We start from the raw sequence: 22,158 nt of genomic DNA on the forward strand, positions 1-22,158 counted from the left end.
TAATGTACAGACTTTAGCTTAGCAACTGTTTCTAACTATATTAGAATCTACTAGAGATCTAAGTTTATTTACAAGTGAATATAGTACCATATTTAAAAAAGAGAAAAATTCTAGTGCTTTGCAAAATACAGTGAATATTTCATGCTTAAGATACCTTAACAAGAGTAGAACTCCTGCCTTCCCCAGAAGACGCCAAGCGGCCCACTCTGCAGTCCTTCTGTCAGCTTCGTATGTTGCTTGCTGACTAACAATGAAAACCAGGGGTAATCCTAGTTGGAGATGAGCAGTTGAAACCTGCTGAGGATCTTCAGCAACTTCAGTCTTCATTTTAAAAAAAGAACAAAATGTCTTCACTGTGTGAGAATAGGGTTCCAACATTTGGATATAAACTCTAATTCTTATTAATAAAGTCATGATAAAAAAAAAAGTCTGTGAAATAAATCCAATATTAACTGAAATGACCTCATTATTTTCTGAGGTTAATCCTCCCAAGGTACATATAGGTACTTTTAAGCATTATAAAACTAACACATTTACAAAGAGTTAAACGTGAAATTACAACCACAAGGAATAAGCATATTATAAGAAAATTTAAAAAAAACAATAAGTAAAACAGTGCGGTACTGATAAAGAGATATTTCAAATGAAATAGAAGAACTGAGGAACAGAGTCTTTTGTGTAAGAATTTAACATATAACGACAGATTACAAAACAATGAGGAACGTCTGAGTTAGGACAGCAGCTTGAATATTTACATCTAAATTTACTCCTTCCAGAAATCGCAGGAAAACTATAGCAGGAAGATTTTTTAAAGGAGATATACATACATATGTGAAGAAAGGAAAAGAGAAGAGGCAAACATTTTTTGGAAGCTGAAGAACAGAATAAAACTGACTTAGGAGAATCTAACAAAGCAAAACCATAAGCCATGAGAAAGAAAGCTAAGAAACAATTCAATTTTAACTGCAGCATCCCTAAAATTGCTCAGGATTTGTCAGTGCCTGGTACTTCTGGAACCAGGAGAGAAATACTGGAGGGTAGTGGCAGGAAGGCTCTGGAATAAGGAGGAATAGGTAAAAGCTTTGGAGAAGGAGTTAGATCCCAAGATTCCCGTCCCAACTCCATGAGTTTAGGCAACTGTTCCTCCCTCACACCAGAAGAAATCTGGGGGGACTTCAGAAAATCTCAGAGTGTGAATACCATGCCATGGGATTAAGTAACTAAATGCTAAGACGCCCCCAACATCCAACCCACTCAGTTCTCAGAATACAAGCGGCCAGATTTCTGTCCTCTGGGCAGAAGATGGGAAGATCCTTTTCTGAGCATCATAAGTCCAAGAAAAAGCCTGAGGATACTGACATTAGGGTTCACCAAAAAGCAGCTCAGGTTCAATCACCCTACAAAACTCAGAATTAACAAGTCTCATCTACATTTCCAGAATTTCCAATCAGCTTTTTAGGTTCATATTCTAAATCACAGACATCCAAGGAGTAACACGCATCTGAGGGAAGCCTCCAACATAAAAGATAGAGACCAGAACAAACAGAAAAACAGATAACATGGAGAAAACACAGACAATTCAGGGAACAGATTCAGAAAACCACCACTAATAAGCTCCAGGTGATGGGAAGATACTGCATTAATAAAGAAATAAAAACTAAAACTGAACAAATCTGCCAGAATATATGTACAGCAAAAGATGGAAAATAAAAGAAAATGTAATAAAGGTGAAGGATTGGTTCAAGAGGTCCAATGTCCAACTAGGAGTCCCAGAAAGAGAGAAGGGAGAAAACAGAAGGGAAGAAATCATCACCAAAATAAACACAAAAGTTTCCCATGACGAAGGAACATGAACTACAAGACTGAAAGAGTCCACTGAGTAACCAAATAGTGGATAAAAGTAGATACACAGAAGATGCCTTCTTCCAAGATTTGCAATTATTGAGGGTTTTTTTTAATCCTGAAAGTTTCTAGAGAAAAAGTAATATTTATCCATGGTAGGCCGAATTCCAAAATGGTCCCCAAGATTCCTGGTGCATAAATCTTGTATAATCCCAATCTCTAGGATAGTCATTTCCTTGATTAGATTACATTATAGAAGACTGTCATGGCACAATGCAGTGAGATTGTCCTGCTGGCTCTGAAAGAGGAAGCTGCAATTTTTTGAGAAGGCCCTGTGTCGAGGACCTGAGAAGAGCCTGTAGGAGCTAAGAGCAACCAGCCAACAAGCAGCAAGAAAGTGGAGAGCTCAGTCCTACAACCACATGGAACTGAATTATACCAAAGCTTGAATGGGTAGAACAGCCTGAAGGAACGGAAAGAGCTGGTTCCTTCTTTGTGTATTTGGAGAACAATCAGTAATTCAGCTTTAAAAAGTGAAAAAGAGGAAAAAGCGATAAGGATGGAGATCTGGCAAGGGGCCAAATCATTAAAAAACCATTATCTCCTCCTAAGAAAGTAGGGCTTTCTTCTGTAAATGAACTGAAACCATTTAGAAATTGTAAGAAATATTACAACATGTGTGTTTAAAAATATTATTCTGCCAGCAATGGCAAGTATGAATTTCAAGGGAGTGAAAAAAAGGGGGGGGGCAGGAATAAAGACCAGATCAGTTACTAAAACAGAACATGAGATGGTGAAAACCTTAAGGCATTGGCTGTTGGAACGGTTAGAATTCAAAAGATATTTAAGATGTAAAATTAGATGCAGGAATTGAGAATGATTTCCCAGGTTTCTGCTATAAAGGACTGGACAGTAAATTAACCAAGATAATGGAGAAAGAACAGATGGTGGAGAAGGACAACACACTGATGCTGGACATACTGAGCTTAAGGAGAGATACATCTAATTAGTAGTTAGAGATATAAGAGCTACATCTAATTAAGTAGTTAGATATATGGGTCAGGAAGTCCAAAGAAAAATTTGACCTGAAAGCTCAGATCTGAGAATCAGTGTAGTTAATGCCATAGAAAGACATGAGATCATTTGAAGGGTGTTTTCTGAGCATCTATCACTGTGTGTGTAGCAAAGTACTCCAAAACCTGATGGCTTAAAATAACAAGAATCACTTATTTTGTTTGTATACCTGCAAGCTCATCTCTGATCAATGTAGCATTAGAAGGGTCCCTGGACAGGAGGCAGAAGGTCTGTTTAAAGATGGTTCATTCACCGGCATGTAAGCGCATACTGATTATATGAGCTCAGCCAGGGCTGTGGGATAGGGGCCCAATTCCTCTTCACCAAGGCTTCTCTTCAGATTTAGTCTCACACCAAGGTACCTAAGTTTCAAGAATTAGCAACCAAAAAGAGCAAAGGAGAAGCACAGGGCATCTTATGACAGACCTCAAAAGTCACAGATCATTACTTTGGCCCTATTCTAATGGTTAAGACAGTCACAGAGGCCCAATCAGCTTCAAGGAGAAGGGACATAGACTCCACGGGATAGGCACAGTGATAAGGTCACATGATAAGAAGAGCGTATGGGATAGGAAATGTTGTTATTGCCATCTTCGGAATATACAATCAAATTCTGATGGGATGAGGCTTCGGACGTCTTAGAGAGAGGAGTCAGTGTATTTTGCAAGTGGGAGAAATGTGAATTGTTGAAGTCAGTAGTCTGCCCTCTGGCTGTAACAATTCACACCCCACCCAGACCTCATCCCACCAGATTTTGAGATCAATGCGAAGTCTAAGATCTCACCATCTACATTCACGTCTAGCTGTAGATGGGGTTTCTCTAGTGTGGTCCCATAGATATAGCATCTTGAGAACTGTTCTCAATCTTAAAGCCTGTGAACTAAGGAGACAAGTTATTTGTCCCTAGTACGTACTCAACAGATAATGACTAAACAGGCATAGGATAATGACGATACACACTACTGTTTGAAAGGACAGAGAGAGGAGGCATAGATTAATCATTAGGGCACAGGGATTCCGTAGTCCACCCAGGTATATGTTGCCAGTTATCTGATCATGGCTTAGTCCTACCCCATAAGAGTTGTTCTCTGAGGCTCAATTACAAACTCTGGGCTCTTTGTCCTCCAATTCATTCTTTCTTGTTTACAAAAAAGGTGCTGTTGCTGAGTTGATTTCTCAGCCTTTTCCTGCCCAGAGAAATTTGGGGGTCCAAAGAACTGTTTTCATTTTGTGCTGTTTCTATCCCTTTCCATACAAACTGGTATAATTCTTTTTAAAACTTGTGGTTTCTTAATCATAAAAGTTATAATCCATTCTATTAGACAAAAGACAAAATCAAAGTCCCTGATAGGCAGAAAAAGTAATAAAGTACTACCATAAAAATTGCAATTAATAATTTTATATATTTATAAAAATATTTTTATATAGAGACAGCCGGGTGGCTCAATCAGTTAAGCATCTGCCTTCGGCTCAGGTCATGATCCCAGGGTCCTGGGATGGAGTACTGCATCAGGCTCCTTGCTCACCTGGGAGCCTGCTGCTTCTTCCTCTACCTGCCACTCCACCTGCTTGTGTTCACTCTCTCTCTGACAAATAAATAAATAAAATTTTTGAAAAAAAATACTTTTATATATTTTATGTAAAATATAGATTATATGTATAAATTGATAAAATATACAAAAGTGACAAAAACACTCTTGCATTGTGGAGGATTACCAATATTTTTCTTTTCCTTTTTTTTTTTTTAAAGATTTTATTTATTTATTTGACAGAGATAGAGACAGCCAGCGAGAGAGGGAACACAAGCAGGGGGAGTGGGAGAGGAAGAAGCAGGCTCATAGCAGAGGAGCCTGATGTGGGGCTCGATCCCATAACGCCAGGATCACGCCCTGAGCCGAAGGCAGACGCTTAACCGCTGTGCCACCCAGGCGCCCCTTCTTTTCCTTTTTTTTAAAGATCTTATTTATTTATTTGAGAGAGAGAGAGAGGAAGAGAGCAGGGGGAGGCGCAGAGAAGGAGGGACAAGCAAACTTCAAGCTGAGTGCAGAGCCCAACATGGGTTTCGATCTCATGACCCTGAGATCATGACCTGAGCCGAAATCAAGAGTCAGATGCCCAACCAACTGAGCCACCCAGGTGCCCCACCAATATCTTTCTAAAATTCATAAATTACTATTAAATTATTTAACTTAAAAATTAATTTTCAAAAAAAGGATATCAAGGAAAAAAGAATTGTAACAGACTGCCAAGAACTACTGTACACCTAAAAATTAAATAAACTAGAAGACATGGATAAATTCCCAGATACATATAATCTACCAAGACTGAATCATGTAGAAATAGAAAATGTGAATAGACATATAATAAGGAGATTGAATCAGTAATCAAAAACCTCCCAATGAAGAAAAAACCAGGGCCAGATGGCTTCACTGGAAAATTCTATCAAACACTTAAAGAAGAACTGATGCCAATCCTCCTCAAACTCTTCCCAAAAAATGAAGAGTAGGAAACGCTTCCGAACTCATTGTATGAGGCCAACATTACTCTGATACCAAAGCCAGACAAAGATACTACCAAAAAACTATGACCAATATCCCTCATGAATAGTAATGCAAATATCCTCAACAAATTACTGGTAAACTGAATTCAACAGCACATTAGAAAAAATTAAACCTATAACCAAGTAGAATTTACCCCTGGGATGTAAGGATGGTTCAAAATCAATGTAATATACTACATTAACAGGACAAAGGACAAAAATCACATCATCATCTCAACTGATGAAGAAAAAATATTTGACAAAATTCAACACTCTTTCACAATAAAAACATTCAACAGACTAAGAATAGGAGAAAACTATCTCCACATAATAAATGTCATATATGAAAAGGCCACAACTAACATCATATTCAATAGTGAAAAACTGAAAGCTTTTCCTCTACGATCAGGAACAAAGAAAGCAGGGATGCCCACCATGGCCACTTCTATTCAACAAAGTACTGGAAGTCGTAGCCAGAGCAACTAAGCAAAAAATAAACAAATAAAAAGCATACAAATTGGAAAAGAAAACGCAAAATCATCTCTGTTCACAGGTGACATGATCTTGTATATAGAAAACCCTAAAGATTCCACAAAAAAAATAGAATTAGTGAATGAATTCAACAAAGTTGCAGGATACAAAATCAACACTGAAAAAATCAATTGTGTTTTTATGCACTAATAAGGAACTCTCCAAAAAGGAAATTTAAGAAAATAATCCCATTTATAATAGCATCAAAAAGAATAAAATATTTAGGAATAAGCTTAACCAAGAAAGAAGACTTATACATTGAAAGCTACAAAACATTGCTGAAAGAAATTAAAGAAGACACAAATAAATGTGAAGACATCCATTCATGTTCTTGGATTAGATTTAATACTGCTAAAATGTCCATAGTACCCAAAGTCATCTACAAATTCAATGCAATCCCTATCAAAATCCCAATGGCATTTTTTGCAGAAATAGAAAAAAATCCTAAAATTCATATGAAATCTCAAGGGACACCAAAAAGTCAAAACAACATGAGGAAAAATAAAGCTGGAGGTCTCACAACTCCTGATTTCAAAACATACAGCAATCAAAACAGTGCAGTACTGGCATAAAGACAGACATATAGACTAAGAGAAGAGAACAGCCCAGAAATAAGCTCTCGCATATGTGGTCAAATATGTTTGACAAGGGCACCAAGGCTACACAATGGGTAACAAAGACTCTTTTCAACAAATGCTGCTGGGAAAACTAGATATCCATATGCGAAAGAATCAAGATGAATTTTCATCTTACACCAAATACAAAAATAACTCAAAATGGACTAGTGACTTAAGTGAAACTATAAAACTCCTAGAAGAAAACATAAGGGAACACCTTCAAGACACTGGAATGTAAATGATTTCTTGGAAATGACACCATAGGCACAGACAACAAAGGCAAAAATAGACAAATGGAACTACATGAAACTTAAACATGTCTGCACTGTGGGAAGAAACAACAAAAGTGAAAAGGCAACCTACAAAATGGGAGAAAATACTGAAAACCATGTGTCAGATAAGGGGTTAATATCCAGAATAAACAACTCCTGCAACTTAACAACAAAATAACAAACTACAAAAGGGCAAAGGATCAGAATAGACATTTCTCCAAAGAAGATAGACAAATGGGCAACAATCACATAAAAAACTGATCAACAGGGACATGAGAAGCAAAAACACAATAGCATTGTCAAAATCATCAGGATGGCTAATAACAAAACAACGACACAAATAATAAGTATTGGCAAGGATGTGGAGAGATTAAAAACTTTTGCACCCTGTTGGAGGGCACGTAAAATGATGTAGCCACTATAGAAAACAGTACGAAGGTTCCCCAAAAAATTAAAAACAGAACTACCATATGATCCAGCAAGTTCATTTCCGGGTATATATTTAAAAGAATTAAAAACAGTATCTCAAAGAGTTATTTGCAAACCCACGTTCATTACAGCATTATTCACAATGGCCAAGATGTGGAAGCAAACTGAATACTCACTATTGGATGAATGGATAAATAAAATGTCATATATATATGTATATATAATATGTATATATACACACACACACATATATTCCATTATATATATAAAATATGGAAAATTATATGGTCTTAAAAAGAAGATAATCCTCCAGAAGGGAGGTCAGTGGGGGGATGGGTGAAATAGGTGATGGGAATTAAAGAGTACATTTGTGATGAGCATGGGGTGATATATGGAAGTGCTGAATCACTGTATTATACACCTGAAACTAATATTACACTGTATGTTAACCAACTAGAATTTAAATAAAAACTTTTTTAAAATGCCAATAGTTACAACTTAAAAAAAAAAAAAGGTAATCCTGACAAATACTACAACATGGATGAACCTTGAGGACATTATGTTAAGTGAAATAACCCAATTACAAAAAGGCAAATACTGCCTGATTCCACTTATAAGAGGTCTCTAAAATAATCAAATTCATAGAAACAGAAAATAGAATGATTGCCAGGGCTGGAGAGACAGGGAAATGGGGGATGTTTCTCAATGGGTATAGAGTTTCAGTCATTCAAGATGAAAAAGTTTTAGAGATCTGTTGTACAACAATGTGCACAGAGTTAACAATACTGTATTATACACTTATAAATTAAGAAGGTAAATTTGTTATGTATTTTTTGCCACAATAAAAAAAAGGAAATGAGGCAATAATGTAAGGAGCCAACACCCTGCTATATAATATTGTACACTGCCACCTGACTCTTCAGGGAATAACAGAAGCTACATGAATAAACCATAATAGCATCCTTTTAATTACTTATAGAAAGGAGTAGGTTTAATTTAATTCAACTGTCTTGAATCTGAGACAGCTATCTCACGTATAAACAAAAAACAGAGTTTTTCAGATAAATTATATTACATATTTATCTATTTTTAAACATTTTATCAGATATTTGCACTTGAAGAGTCTTCTTGGTATTCAGATAAAACTTTCTATCTACTAGAATAAACTGAGTCCAATATAGAGAAAACCATCAGCATCCAAAATGTCCCTGATATTAACCAAGAGGACAATAACCAAATCATCTTCCCATCTGTCTTCATGGTTGGAAACCTTAAGAAGGCACCTAGAGTAACTCCATACCTGCCAGAATGTCATTTAATCAATGCAAGATTGAAACCCACTCAAAAATTCTATGCTCAAGATTTACTTTCAGTTTGTGAGGATTAAAATGACATGCCCTCAACCTGATTATAAGACATAGTTGTGTTTAATCTCCACAATAATTAAGTGTCCAAGCCCCCATTGACTTCACTCACACACACACACACAATCCCAATCTGTACCTATTTTCATATGCTTAGAAGTGAAATATAATGCATATAATTACAATGATCAGGCACACAAAAAGTTTACAAGAAAGTCTAAATCCCAGTTTATATGTTTATTAATGTTTACAAATAATGTAAGCACACAAATTCTTTCAAATTCTGGACCCACAAGCCTAGGCTAGTTTACAACGCGCCTTACTAACCATACAAAACCCAACCATGACTGAAGCCCAAAGGCCTCTATATAGATTGATATGGAAGACAATAACGGAGGAATGGTTAAGAGCAATGTGAGAGGGGAAGATGAGCGTCAGTGGGGCTGTGAGAAAATAAGAACAGAGTAAGGAACACTAACCCAAAGTAAACTACGACTAAGTCTTCTAGGTAAGAACTTGTACAAAGTAATTAAATTTAGGGACTAACTTTCAGGACCTCTTTATCCTCTTCTAGTTAACTATACCATCAAAAGGCATATGCCAGGTACATCAAATCTTGTTCTAAGAGGTGTCTTCTATCATGACAATTGGCCTAACTTTGCTTTTTAACCTCCACTGTATTCTCCAAAAGCAAAAACAACCTCCAATACTGATGCGGCCAAATGTTTAAAGTACCAAAATGTAAAAGTGACCAAACTAGCTCAGAACCCTTTATCATCTTCCCATTCCGCAAGGTAAAGCCTTAGCCATCCCACCAAGAGTCTCAGGGAACTTTTCATCAAGGCTTGTCTCCCTTTTTGGTACTTTACATTCATCTGCTCTGTTCTGATATGGACAAATCCACTAACCTGTGGTTTTGGACTGCCAGGCCTTTCTGGGTTGACACCAAGGTTTAGATTCTCAGCCTGACTCTCCAAGCTGGCACTGATCTTCAGTTCTGCCTTTCAGATCTTTTTTGGTTCCATGCTACTATCCCCATGTCTAGCCAGGCTTCTGGAACCTCTGCCTGAATCCTACATCCCGGTTCCCTAGTTGTCTAAAGAAAATAAGACACTTAGGCAATAATATGCTGATGCATCATTTTGTGAGAGGATTAAAATAAACTCCAATGTAGCAAGGACTGGATTGCTAAATTAATATTCCTTTTGGGTGAACTGTGGCTTACAGCAGGGTCCCCTGCACTGCACAGTTCCAGGAGTACCATTCACCTTGTTGTTTCTGAAATGTAGTTTCAGGGGCTGCCACTGACATAGGTACAATATAAACAGTGTACATGATACCCTGCTTTCAAGGGAAGCCACACTTAATTGAATACCAATCATTATGAAATCTTCAAAGTTTTTGTTTTTTAACTTTAATATTACATAATTCCTGATAAGTATGCATAGTAAAATGAAATAATATTGGAGAATTGCCCTCCTCATTATCTTAAAAAAAAAAACAATACTTTTAAAGCACAGCTAAATAAAAGTAATGAGTGGAAACTTTAAGAAAGGGACATGACTTCAAGCCAGAATGTATTAGCCAAAAAAGGAACTGAAGATTTTTAGTAAAGCTTGGGGTGAGTTCTAGTCCAGCCCCCAATGGCAAAAGCAGTACGTGAATAGACAAAATCCTGACAATTCTTTTTTTTTTTTTTTTTTGAGAGAGAGAGAGAGCATGTGTGAGCAGGGCAGTAGGGAGTGGGGGGCGGAGGAAGAGGGAGAGAGAGTCCCAAGCAAGCTCCACGCTCAGCATAAGCCCGACCCAGAGCTCAATCCCCCAACCCTGAGATCATGAGCCCAGCCAAAATCAAGAGTCAGACACTTAAGCAACTGAGCCACCCAGGTGCCCCAAAATCCTGAGAATTCTTAATAGTATTTTGCTATCGGGGAAAAAGGAAATGAGTCTGGAGAGAACGGAGGCTGGTGAAGAACACTGAGCTGGCCTCTCTCTCTCTCTCAGGGCTCTACGCTGAAATGGGAGATCAAAGAAATTTAGGGGGTATTTTCCCCAGGGAAGGGAGATACATGCCCCCTCTGCCACGTGAAAGGAAAGGAAAAAAATTTATATACTTTTTTTTTTTATATTTGAAGGCAAGATCCAACCAAACAAAAACTGACTCAAAATGACGAACTCAAGAAAAAAAAAGTAAAAAAGAACTCAAGAAATATTAAAACAATACTTCCTAAAGAGCCCTCAAACGAACAAGTGATATATTAAAACGCCCATAACCCCTCATTTCGCATCAGTTTCTTTTTCCTCTGCTAAATTCAAATAAGAGTATAAATTTCTTACTATAACATAGCACACGCAGTAGTATGTGTCCATTAATCCACACACCCACAGACACCGTATGTGTCCATGTGGGTGCAGACATGACTGGTGTGATGGTCGTCTAACTTCATTTCTGAGTGACTGGAATAGATGGCTTTACAATTTTTTTTTTCCTTTATATTTTGCAGCACCATTTGGATTATTTGTAATACACGTGCACTATTTTTATTTAAAAAGGTTGTACTGAGAAGGCCTCCTGAAGGTTTTACACATGCTCAAGACAATCAGGAAAAATAACTTAAATCTCTATGAATCCTTCCAGGCTAGCTAAGGGAAGTGGGGCACAGAAACATTGTAGTCCCACTATTTACCAACTTTTAAAGTGGTCATCAACACATTTACAAAAGAGGTCCTTCCTTAACCATGATGTGGTCTTTGTGATCTTGGAGTGGTCGCAGTTCATTTAAACTACCACAGAATACTTCCACTTATACGAGGCTATATTTGGATTTCAATACAACAATATTTCCAGGCATTCAAATGCCATTTCATGAATAGTGTATCTTTTATTTTACCTTTAATATGTAACTACTCCTAAATCCCCCTCAGTGAAAGAAGTACATCCAAGGAAAGGGAAAAAGATAGAGCTCATCTAACTAAAATGCATATGTGTGAATTAAAACAATAAATTTTATGTATGAATTACCTAATATATTAAAATAAGAAGCATATGGGGCGCCTGGGTGGCTCAGTCAGTTGAGTCTCCAACTCTTGGTTTTGATTCAGGTCATGATCTCAGGGTCATGGGATCAGGTCCCGCACTGGGCTCCACACTCAACGTGGAGTGTGATTGGGATTCTCTCTCTCCCTCTGCCTTACCCCTTCCCCTGCTTATGCATGCTCTCTCTCTCTCTCTCCCTCAAAACAAATAAATAAAACCTTTAAAAAATAATAAAATAAAATAAACATACCACCAGAGGTGCTTCCATTGTCTTAATAAATCGATGAATATTCAGTGTGGTCAGCGGCCATTCCATCAGTGTTCTTCTACATTGTTCGGTCAAATCCAAGACTTGTTTACAATGAAAAAAGTAGAGATGTGCATTTTCGATATCCTCAGTGCTACAAATTAAAAATTAGGGACAGTCTCACTTGAAGAAGTTCAATGTGTTATCTTTCTACCATCCAGAAAGACATAGTTCCAAATATCTTTAACTCTCATGCTTTTGAATTACTGTTCTAGTAAAAATCTTAAACAGTAAAACAAAATAAAATGAACCTAAGCATTAAAAAAAAAGATATAAACAGTTTTAGAGTTGTATAAGCAAAATTTTTTCCTAAACTTTTTCATATGGTAGCTTCTAAATTAGGTTATAGACAGGTCCACACAATTTTTTTTTTAAATAAAAGACTGTCACCTTGAGGACAAGGAGATTATCTTTGAATGTAGTTGCTTTTCTAGAGCCATGCTAAATAAAGCCTTGTAACACAAATTTTCTAGGTTTAATTTAAACTCAAATCTGTTTTGAATAAACTTCAGCCAAAACATGCCTTAAGATAGAAACCATGTGACAGTTTGTGGGAGTTTGTGAGTTTGTATCTGAAATATTACAAAACTCAGCAAATATGGTTTATAATTCGAGCTCTGGCATCCCTTCAATATGAGAATTCAAAGATAAACTTATAGTGGGTAAGTAAGGTTTGCCAAAATTAAAATAGCATTTTAAAAATCTCCATATGGCATTAGCAGGGTTTGGCAAAATACTGCAAATTTTTATTTTTAAAAAGTTATTTTAATTCTTGATACATGCTCACACTGAGATATGAGGCTCACTGATTTCAAATTTAATTACAAACTAATTTCTAGTAGATTTAATGATTAAAGAAACAATCAAAGATTACTTAAAGCCTACTCTGTGTTAGGCCCTGTACCAAATACAAAAGACTAAGATGAATAAGATGATTCAAATCCTTAAGGGGCTTAAAGGAAATACATTTAGTTTTTTAAAATGTAGTCTGTAAGTGCTATAATATACAAAGTACTATGAGAAACAAAGAACTATTTCCTTCTGCCTCAAGTCAGAGAGGAGAAAGAAGGAAAGGGAAAGGAAGATCACAGAGTTAAAAACAGAGAATGACTTCTCCAAGAAGATAAGACAAATGGGTACTTCAGACAAAGAAATTATACTGCCAAGACCCAATTAAAGTACTTAACTTTTGAACTCTTAAACTCAAAGTACTTAACTTTGAACTATTTAGGGTCTCGTATAGTCATGTATATTAAAAGTAAATAGTAACGTATATTAAAATAAAGCACTGAAAGCAGGAGGACCCAGCTGAGGTTGAACATCATATCATAAATTCTGAAACAATAAAGTAATTTTGGAAAGTTATTTAATCAAAGATCATTGGTTGTAGGTAACAGAAACCAAAAGGGTTGGGGGGGCTTACTGGAAGTGTAGAAGTACATATTACAGAACACAAGGAAAATTCAAGTAATTGGATCAGCAAGAATTCAAGGAACCTTCCTTTTGCCATTAATAGTTTTCAGCTCCCAACTCTCTTTACAAACACAACTTTCTCTGCTTTACTCCTACATGGCCAAAACATTCCTATGAGAAAAGGAGCCAAAACACTGTATAATCCCATTTCTCCATGCCCAAATCCAAGTTCCTGGGAGAGGGGCTCTCATTTGCTCAGGTAAGTCAGTGGGCTGGTTGACCCTAGATCAGGTGGCCACCTCTGATCTGACAGTAATACGTATGGGGTGAAGGGGTAACATCCTTGGGCTACACACAGATTCTTTAAGAGAGGAGTATGGGGAGGTAACAGAAAGTAATGGTGTCCCCATGGCATGCCACCTCTTATACTACCTATCCTATACACCTTCCTTAACCAACATATAATTTCAAACAAATTCAGGCCCAACATGATATAATGATTAATATACTAGACTTATCCAGTGTTACAGCTCCAGCAACCAGAATAGTGTCTAGCACATAGAGGGCATTCAATATTTGCTGAATAAAAGAATGTACAAATGAAAGAAAAAATGCATTCACCTCTCTCCCATTAGGAGACAACCCAAAGTTATAGCCAACTACGGCACAGAACTACTGTACTCTGAATGCATGGTCCCTCCCTGTCATATCAGGTCTAAGTAGGACTCCTCACCATCTTGCTATCCATGAATACATGAGTACTGAAACATCTCCAATGTATCAAATACTCAAAAGTATATAAAAAAAAAAAGAGAGAGAGAAAGTAACTGTACATTTTAAAATTCTTTTTATGTTTTATTTTTTTATTTTTTTTTAAAGATTTTATTTATTTATTTGACAGAGATAGAGACAGCCAGCGAGAGAGGACACAAGCAGGGGGAGTGGGAGAGGAAGAAGCAGGCTCATAGTGGAAGAGCCTGATGTGGGACTCGATCCCATAACGCCAGGATCACGCCCTGAGCCGAAGGCAGACGCTTAACCGCTGTGCCACCCAGGCGCCCCAGAACTATCAGAAAGAACTTCTGGGGGTAGGAGTTAAGATGGTGGAGGAGTAGGGGACCCCACTTTCAGCTGGTCCCCTGAGTCGAGCTGGATAGGTACCAGACCCTCCTGAACATCCACGGAATCAACCTCAGACGCAGGAAGATACATCTGGATCTCTAAAATTGAACATCTCCAGCGATGAGTATTGAGGTACGAATCGGGGAGCCGTGAAACCGCGCACAGGAATCGGAAGATAAAAGGAAGGGGGAGGGAGGCGCCGGGAAGCAGTAGCCACCTGCACGGGGGAGCGGGTGGACTCGCAGACAGCACTGGCGAGAGAGCAGACTGAGACCATGAGCCGGGAACGCGCACCAGACTGAGGGCTGGAGCTTCGGGGCTCACACGAACCACACTGAGATGGAGCTTCGGAGTGCGCAGGGGCGGCTGGAGGCTGGCGGTATTAGAAACACAAAGGACAGAGACGCGCCGGCCCTGGAAGTGAGGGCTGGGATGCCGAGTGTGGGGCGAACATCCCGGGACGCTGCAGGGTCGAGCAGCACCAACAGAAACAGAGTTAAAGTGGCCAGAACATCAGTGGAGAACAGTCCGCGATCCCTCTGTTCTGTGACAGAGGCTGAGATTCGGCCACTGCTGCTCTCTCAGAAGAGGCACAGCAAACCACCAGGGAAAGCCACCAGAGAACAAAAGCCTGGAAATACCGGCTCACGGAGTGCCCTTCCCCATCCCCCCTTGAGGGGACATGGAGACCCTACCCAAAGAGGGTTTCCTGAGTATCGGTGCGGCAGGCCCCTCCCCCAGAAGGCAGGCTGAAAAATCAAGAAGCCCACATCCCTAAGATCCCTATAAAACAAGGGTGCACTGCCTGGGTCCCGATCAATAATTTGAGCTCTGGACAACCCCGCAACCTCTCCTCATCAGAATGACAAGGAGAAGACCGCCCGCAGCAAAGAAAAGACAATGAGTCTGTGGCCTCTGCCACAGAACAAATGGATATGGATGTAACCAAATTATCAGAAATGGAATTCAGAGTAACAATGGTCAAGATGATGTGCAGACTTGAAAAAAGCATTAACGAAAATATTAATGATAATATAGAATCTCTAAGGGCGGAAATGAGAGCGAATTTGGAAGAAATTAAAAAAATTAAAAATTCTATGAGCCAAATGCAGTCAAAACCAGAGGCCCTGACGGCCAGGGTGAATGAGGCAGAAGAACGTATCAGCGAATTAGAGGATGGGTTAGTAGAAGAAAAAGCTAAAATAGAATCTGGACTCAAAAAATCCACGCTCAGGAATGTTACGGGAGATTACTGACTCAATGAAACGTTCCAATGTCAGAATCATCGGCATCCCCGAGGGCGTGGAGAAAAACAGAGAGGGGGATAGGGGAATGGGATAGGCTGGTGATGGGTAGTAAGGAGGGCACGTATTGCATGGTGCACTGGGTGTTATACGCAACTAATGAATCATCGAACTTTACATCAAAAACCAGGGATGTACTGTATGGTGACTAACATAATATAATAAAAAAATATTTAAAAAATAAAAATTAAAAAAATAAAATAAATGAAGCATTAAAAAAAAAAGAACTTCTGGAACTTAGTTATCAAAGCTGTTATTTTACCACCTATCTGATCACTGTGGGAGATCTATTCCTAAAATACCTAAAATACCTAAAATTCCAGGATCACATATTGTGGCTTATCCATATTGTCCTTGTTCACCTTAGCCTAACATCACCTGTGCACATTTAATTTCATTTGCAGACTGTAGAATGGCAGACAATAATAATGACGGGGATTTCCAGTTTCATTTATATATTCACATCTGCTTACAATTCCCCTCCAAGTCCATGATGCGAGAGTCTGATGGAGATGTTGAATAAGTAATGTGAAAGAAGCAAACAAAACCATTGACATATGCCTCTTGTACATACCCAATACTTTCCAAAAGGGCAGTTTCCGTGGTTAGGAAAAACTTGTATGTGGTCCCATAGACAAAGGCAGCTTCCATGACTGCCCTGTGCTCTGAAGAAAAGATAAGAGAGTTGGGAGACACGAGAAGTTAGTTTTTGTGACTCTCTCTGAATATTGCCCTACACCCTTTTAGGCTCTATTATAAAGAAAAATTCCTTGTAGGGAATCCCAGTCGAGAAAATGCAGGCAGTTAAAGAATTTACGAAAAGTCCATTCTATTCAAGGAAAGAGAAGAGTTAATAGGAAATAGAAAAGACTTATACTTGAGAATATAACATGTGAAAAGTCTGTGATAGTTTTCTCCTCATAGTAGGGAAGAGACTATGCATCCACCAACCAATTTTTATAGATTATATTTTATATATGTATATGCCTGCTTATTGTTTCTGGCTTGGCTTTCTTTTAATCAAACTTATTCTTACAGTTTAAAAAGAAACAATTCTACAAAACATATTAAGAAAAACAATAATTTCTCCCCCACCCCCACCCCATTTCCAATTCCCAAGAGACAGCAGCTTTCAATTCTTTTACTGTTTCTTTTGGTATTTACCTCCAAGTCTTTAAATGACATTCTTACACTCTTATTTCCTGATTTTTTAAAGTGTTATTATCTAATGACTTTCCACTATGGCAGATGATAACTTAGCTCTTTCCCAAAACCTCACTCCACAAACACACACACTTCTGTCCCCTCAATAATCCCAATTGAGTTCTAATTTTTATTAGTTCAATTATCTGTCTTTACATTGTCATAACTCAGTAAATACTACTTACAAGTGAGCCACAGAGTGCAAAATGAACATTTCTCCTTTTTTGGTCAACTTTTTCACCAGCTATAACTTTTTAATTTGTTTAAACTTATTTCTAATTTATTTATAAATTCTCCCACTACTGTTGAGCGCTCTCAATACTTCAAATAGATCAGGCATATTAGCAGTTCCTCTCCCTGGAGACATTTCTGCAGAGCTTATGGCTTTGCTGCAGTACGGACTACTGCACCTGGGCCTGCTACACGGCTTCTATCCTGGGAACTCACTACTCACGTCTGCATCATCCTGGGGATTCTCTTACTCTTTCTCTTATGCAGGGTCCTTTGGCCTGTAACCCACATCCTCTTGACTGATTGGCTCCCTTGCTCCCATTCTCTAGCACCTTCTTGTGAGAGGATATAAGAAATACACGTTTTGGGACCTTACACTTCAGGAAGTGTCTTTATTCCATATTTTAACTATAGTTGTCTGCATACTGAATTCTAACTTCAAGTCATTTCCCCTGAGAATTCTGAAAGCATTGCTCCATTTTCTTCAGTTTCTAGGGCTGCAACTGAGAAGTCCAATGCAATTCTGATTCTTGATGCTTTAACTGTATCATTCCCTCCCTTCCTTCCATCCTTCCTTCCATCCTTCCTTCCCTTCCTTCTCTCTCTCCCTTTCTTTCCTTCTTCCCTCCCTCCCTCTCTCTCCTTCTCTCTTTCTTTCTTTCTTGAAGCTTTTAGAACAGTGTTTGTTCCCAATATTCTGAAACTGCAAAATGAAATGCTTTGGTGTGGCTCTATATTCATCCATTATGCTGGAATTCAACGAGCCCTTTCAACTGGAAGCTCAAATCCTTCAGTTCTTGGAAATTTTCTCGAAGTGTTTACTTGAAGCATTTCTTCCTTTCCATTTCATTTTCCCTTTTCTCCTCACTGCCATTTCTAGGCAGTCACCTTCCCCTCCCCCACTGAATCTTCTGCCACGTGAGTTGAGTTCCATCAGAGTGTTCCACTCACCATTCTGCCTTGGAGTCATCTACCACCCCAGCCAGAAACAAGCCCCCTCATGCCACAAAAAAAAATTTAGCTTCTGTCACACTGTCATTCTCTCTAATACTATTCCCTCATAATCCTTGGAGATTTTATTATCCCCATAGATGATACATGCAAATCCTAGCCTCTCAGTCTTTGGTCCTCTCTAGAGATTCCAGTGATCTCTCTTCAAGTCTACCTTAACCATTCGCTGCTATGGTCCCACACCGGGCCTTGTAATTACCAATCACTTGCAAACCCCTCCAAAATCTCAATGTCTAGCATCCCCTTGACCCCCTCCTTCCATAAACACACACACCCCTCCATCTTCAGGTCATTCTGTCTAGCACATAATCCTCCAGGAACTACAGTCCTATCACTTTCACTGTCCTCCATTCCTTCAGGTTTTCTCTTCCCTCTTAACCTAGCTTACATTCCAAGGTCAGTCTTTATAATCACTCCCCTGCCTGTCTGGCTAAAACACAATCCAGGTTAAATCAGATACACTGCTTATTCTGTACTTACACCCATAAAAGTAAACATGGCTGGAGGGAAAGATAAAACCTTTAGTATCACCACACTAATGATCTGACTTTATTATTTATTTATTTGAGAGAGAGAAAACACGAACAGGGGAAGGGACAGAGGAAGAGGATCTTTTTTTTTTTTTTAAGATTTTATTTATTTATTCGACAGAGATAGAGACAGCCAGCGAGAGAGGTAACACAAGCAGGGGGAGTGAGAGAGGAAGAAGTAGGCTCATAGCGGAGGAGCCTGATGTGGGGCTCGATCCCATAACGCCGGGATCACGCCCTGAGCCGAAGGCAGACGCTTAACCGCTGTGCCACCCAGGCGCCCCCAGAGGGAAGAGGATCTTAAGCAGACTCCATGCTTATGCAGGACATGATCCCACAACCCTAAGATCATGACCTGAGCCGAAATCAAGAGTCCAACACCTTAGGACCACCCAGGAGCCCCATGATCTCACTTTAGATTACTGATATCAACTATCAGTGCTGTCTGGCAACCATTCTTTTTTTTTTTTTTAAGATTTTATTTATTTATTTGAGAAAGAGAGAGAGAGAGAGCACGAACAGGTGGATAGGGGCAGGGCACAGAGGGAGGGAGAGAGAGAATCTTAAGCAGATTCCCCACTGATTGCAGAGCCCCACACGGGGCTTGATCTCAGGACCCTGAGATCATGACCTGAGCTGAAATCAAGAGTCAGACACTTATCCAGACTGAACCATCCAGGCGCCCCAACCATTCTTTATTTTCAGGCCTTCTAAAACAACTACTTCATCTCTTCTCTCCTCAAACTATCTGATGATTTTATTTTTATTTCACTGAGAAAACAGAGCCAGTTACAAAAGCAAAACCAAAAAAATTTCCACAAGCATATTTATCTGCCCACTTAACAAAACTGATGCCCATATTCTCTGTCTTCCCTCCTTCTACCATAGATGAATTTTCTGTGCTCCCAGCAAAGAACCACACCTCCCCTCATTCACTAGATTCCATTCCCTCTTGTCGACTCAAAAATGTTATTCCAGGGGCGCCTGGGTGGCTCAGTCGTTAGGCGTCTGCCTTCGGCTCAGGGCGTGATCCCGGCGTTATGGGATCAAGCCCCACATCGGGCTCCTCTGCTGGGAGCCTGCTTCTTCCTCTCCCACTCCCCCTGCCTGTGTTCCCTCTCTCGCTGGCTCTCTCTCTGTCAAATAAATAAATAAAATCTTAAAAAAAAAAAAAAGATGTTATTCCAGTAATTCTCCCCGCGTTTTCCTCCATGCTATAGCTTCTGCTTTCTTGTCAACATACAAATATGCTTCTTAAGAAATTCTTCACTTGACCCACATACTCTTCAGCCACTGCCCCATTTCCTCCTTCCCTTAACAGCAAAATTTCTCTAATGAGTCTCTGTATTCATGGTCTTCAGTTGCTCTCTACCTATTCTCTTGTACCCCTATCAGGCACTTACCCTACCACTCTACAGAAACTGTGCTTGTCAAGGTCACCAACAAATTCCATAGTGCTAAGCATAATTAGGCCAATTGGCAGCTCCTATCTCAATTAACCTTTCAGCACCATTTGACAGAATTGTTCCTATCTCTTCCTTAAAACCCTATCTTCACTTTGCTTACAGGACATTCCTACCACACAGTCCATTCCTTCTGTCTCTTTGTTGGTTCCATCTCACTTCAGTGACCTGTAAATGTTGATGGATCTCAACAGTTCAGTCGTCTTCTCTTTCCCATCTAGCATCACGCGCTTTGTGATCTCTTCTGGTCCCACAGCTTTATCTCCCAAATTTATAACCTTAGTCTATATCTCCACCATCAAATGCAGACTAGTAGCATCCAATTACCTTGCTGATATCTCTCCTTGGATGTCTATGGGGTATTTCACAAGTATGACGTCCAAAAGTGAATTCCAGAGCTTCCTCTCCAAACTATTTTCAGTCTTCCCCACCTCAGTTATCAGCAATTTCACCTTTCGGGTAACTCAAGCTAAAACCCCAGAGCCACCCTGTCTTTGCTATTTCTATCTCACTCCACAGCCAATATGTCAGCAAATTCAGTTAGTCCTACAACCAAAATACTGCTCAAGTTCAAATTTATTGCCGCCCCCACTGCTAACACCATGATCCAAGCCACCCACCATCATCTCTCACCTGCCTTATTGCAATACCTTCCTAGTTTTCCTTCCTTATTCTACTATTCCTCCTTCCAGTCTATTCCAAACATTGTATTTCCTGTTAAAATACAAATCAGAGAGTTCTGGTTCCACTGTAGCAACGTAAACCCTCTCTAGCTCATCCTTCTCATTGATGACAATTACAAACTATGGACAATAACCTGAGAACCCTGTAAACAAAAACAGGCTAATTATAGAGTATTATTTTACAAGTATATTAAATTCAGTGGCATGCTATGTAGCCATCAAGCTTTATGTTTATAAAAATTGTGATTTCCAATAAGTGATTTTATTTCATAGACCATATACCATTTTTAAAATGTCTTGAACATTTTATATTAACATGATCAAGGTAAAACCATTAACAAATTAAAGTCCTGAAAGCATAACAATAATTTGTTCATAAGATGTTTATAAACTTTATTACAAAATTACAAAATTTTACATATTACAGCTCAAGGTGATGCTGTCAAAATTATATATTTTTTTAAATCAGGAAAAAGTCAAATAGCAAATGTTAAAATAAAACAGAAAGCCATTCAGTCAACATTATTGAATACTGTAAACTACTATACCAGGTACCATGAGGACCACAAGGAAATAAAAATAGTAACTAAGGCTTATAGGACACTCCTATACATCAAAAACTATTTTAATTATTTGAATTCATTTGGTGCTCACAATAACCCTAAGAGATAGGCATAGTTATTTGTACCATCTTACTGATTAGGAAACTAAAGTTACGTAAGTTGTGCAAGGTCATAGTGTAAGTCATGGGGGCAATCTGGCTCCAGGGTTCTTGTTCAATCACATTACTATGCTGCCTGCTTAAAGAAAGAAAACGTAATGGTAAGGATGCTATTTTAAGTCCTTCGACATACTCAGACAAGTGCAGAGGCACAACAAAGATTAAGAGAAAAGTTAAATACCTGGTGTTCCAATGGCTCTTACGTAGGAGAATGCAATGTTGGCTTTTCCTTTCAGAGCATTTTCTATGTTCTGAAGGTCTTCTAGAGTGGTTATATATTTTACTTCATTAAAAAGTAGAGCACTGAAATAAACAGAGATGTAGTTGGTAGAAGAACCTGACACAGTTATTTAATACATGTTTTCAGTAGTTAAAAAACCTAATCAAAAAAGAAACTTAACTCTTTTGAACAAATTATCAGTAGTGAGAGCCTAAGCATTTTTTTAAAAAGATTTTATTTATTTG

General features: G+C 38.6%; 1 protein-coding gene across 10 annotated transcripts in view; it reads right to left on the reverse strand.

Annotated features, from left to right (window-relative positions):
• Positions 1-22,158, reverse strand: part of TXNDC16 (thioredoxin domain containing 16) — a 116,060-nt gene that overhangs the window by 51,130 nt on the left and 42,772 nt on the right. For 9 of the 10 annotated variants that reach the window (XM_034648457.1, XM_034648455.1, XM_034648456.1 and 6 more), the window contains 4 exons: positions 21,875-21,996; positions 16,426-16,516; positions 11,956-12,106; positions 155-321 (listed from right to left, as the gene is read on the reverse strand). In XM_034648457.1, coding sequence (XP_034504348.1) covers positions 155-321; positions 11,956-12,106; positions 16,426-16,516; positions 21,875-21,996 — 531 coding nt within the window. The remainder of the gene's footprint in view (positions 1-154; positions 322-11,955; positions 12,107-16,425; positions 16,517-21,874; positions 21,997-22,158) is intronic. The other variant, XM_034648462.1, reaches the window with a different exon arrangement.

The sequence above is a fragment of the Ailuropoda melanoleuca genome, chromosome 20, assembly GCF_002007445.2.
Source record: "Ailuropoda melanoleuca isolate Jingjing chromosome 20, ASM200744v2, whole genome shotgun sequence".
In the NCBI taxonomy this organism is placed as follows: Eukaryota; Metazoa; Chordata; class Mammalia; order Carnivora; family Ursidae; genus Ailuropoda; species Ailuropoda melanoleuca.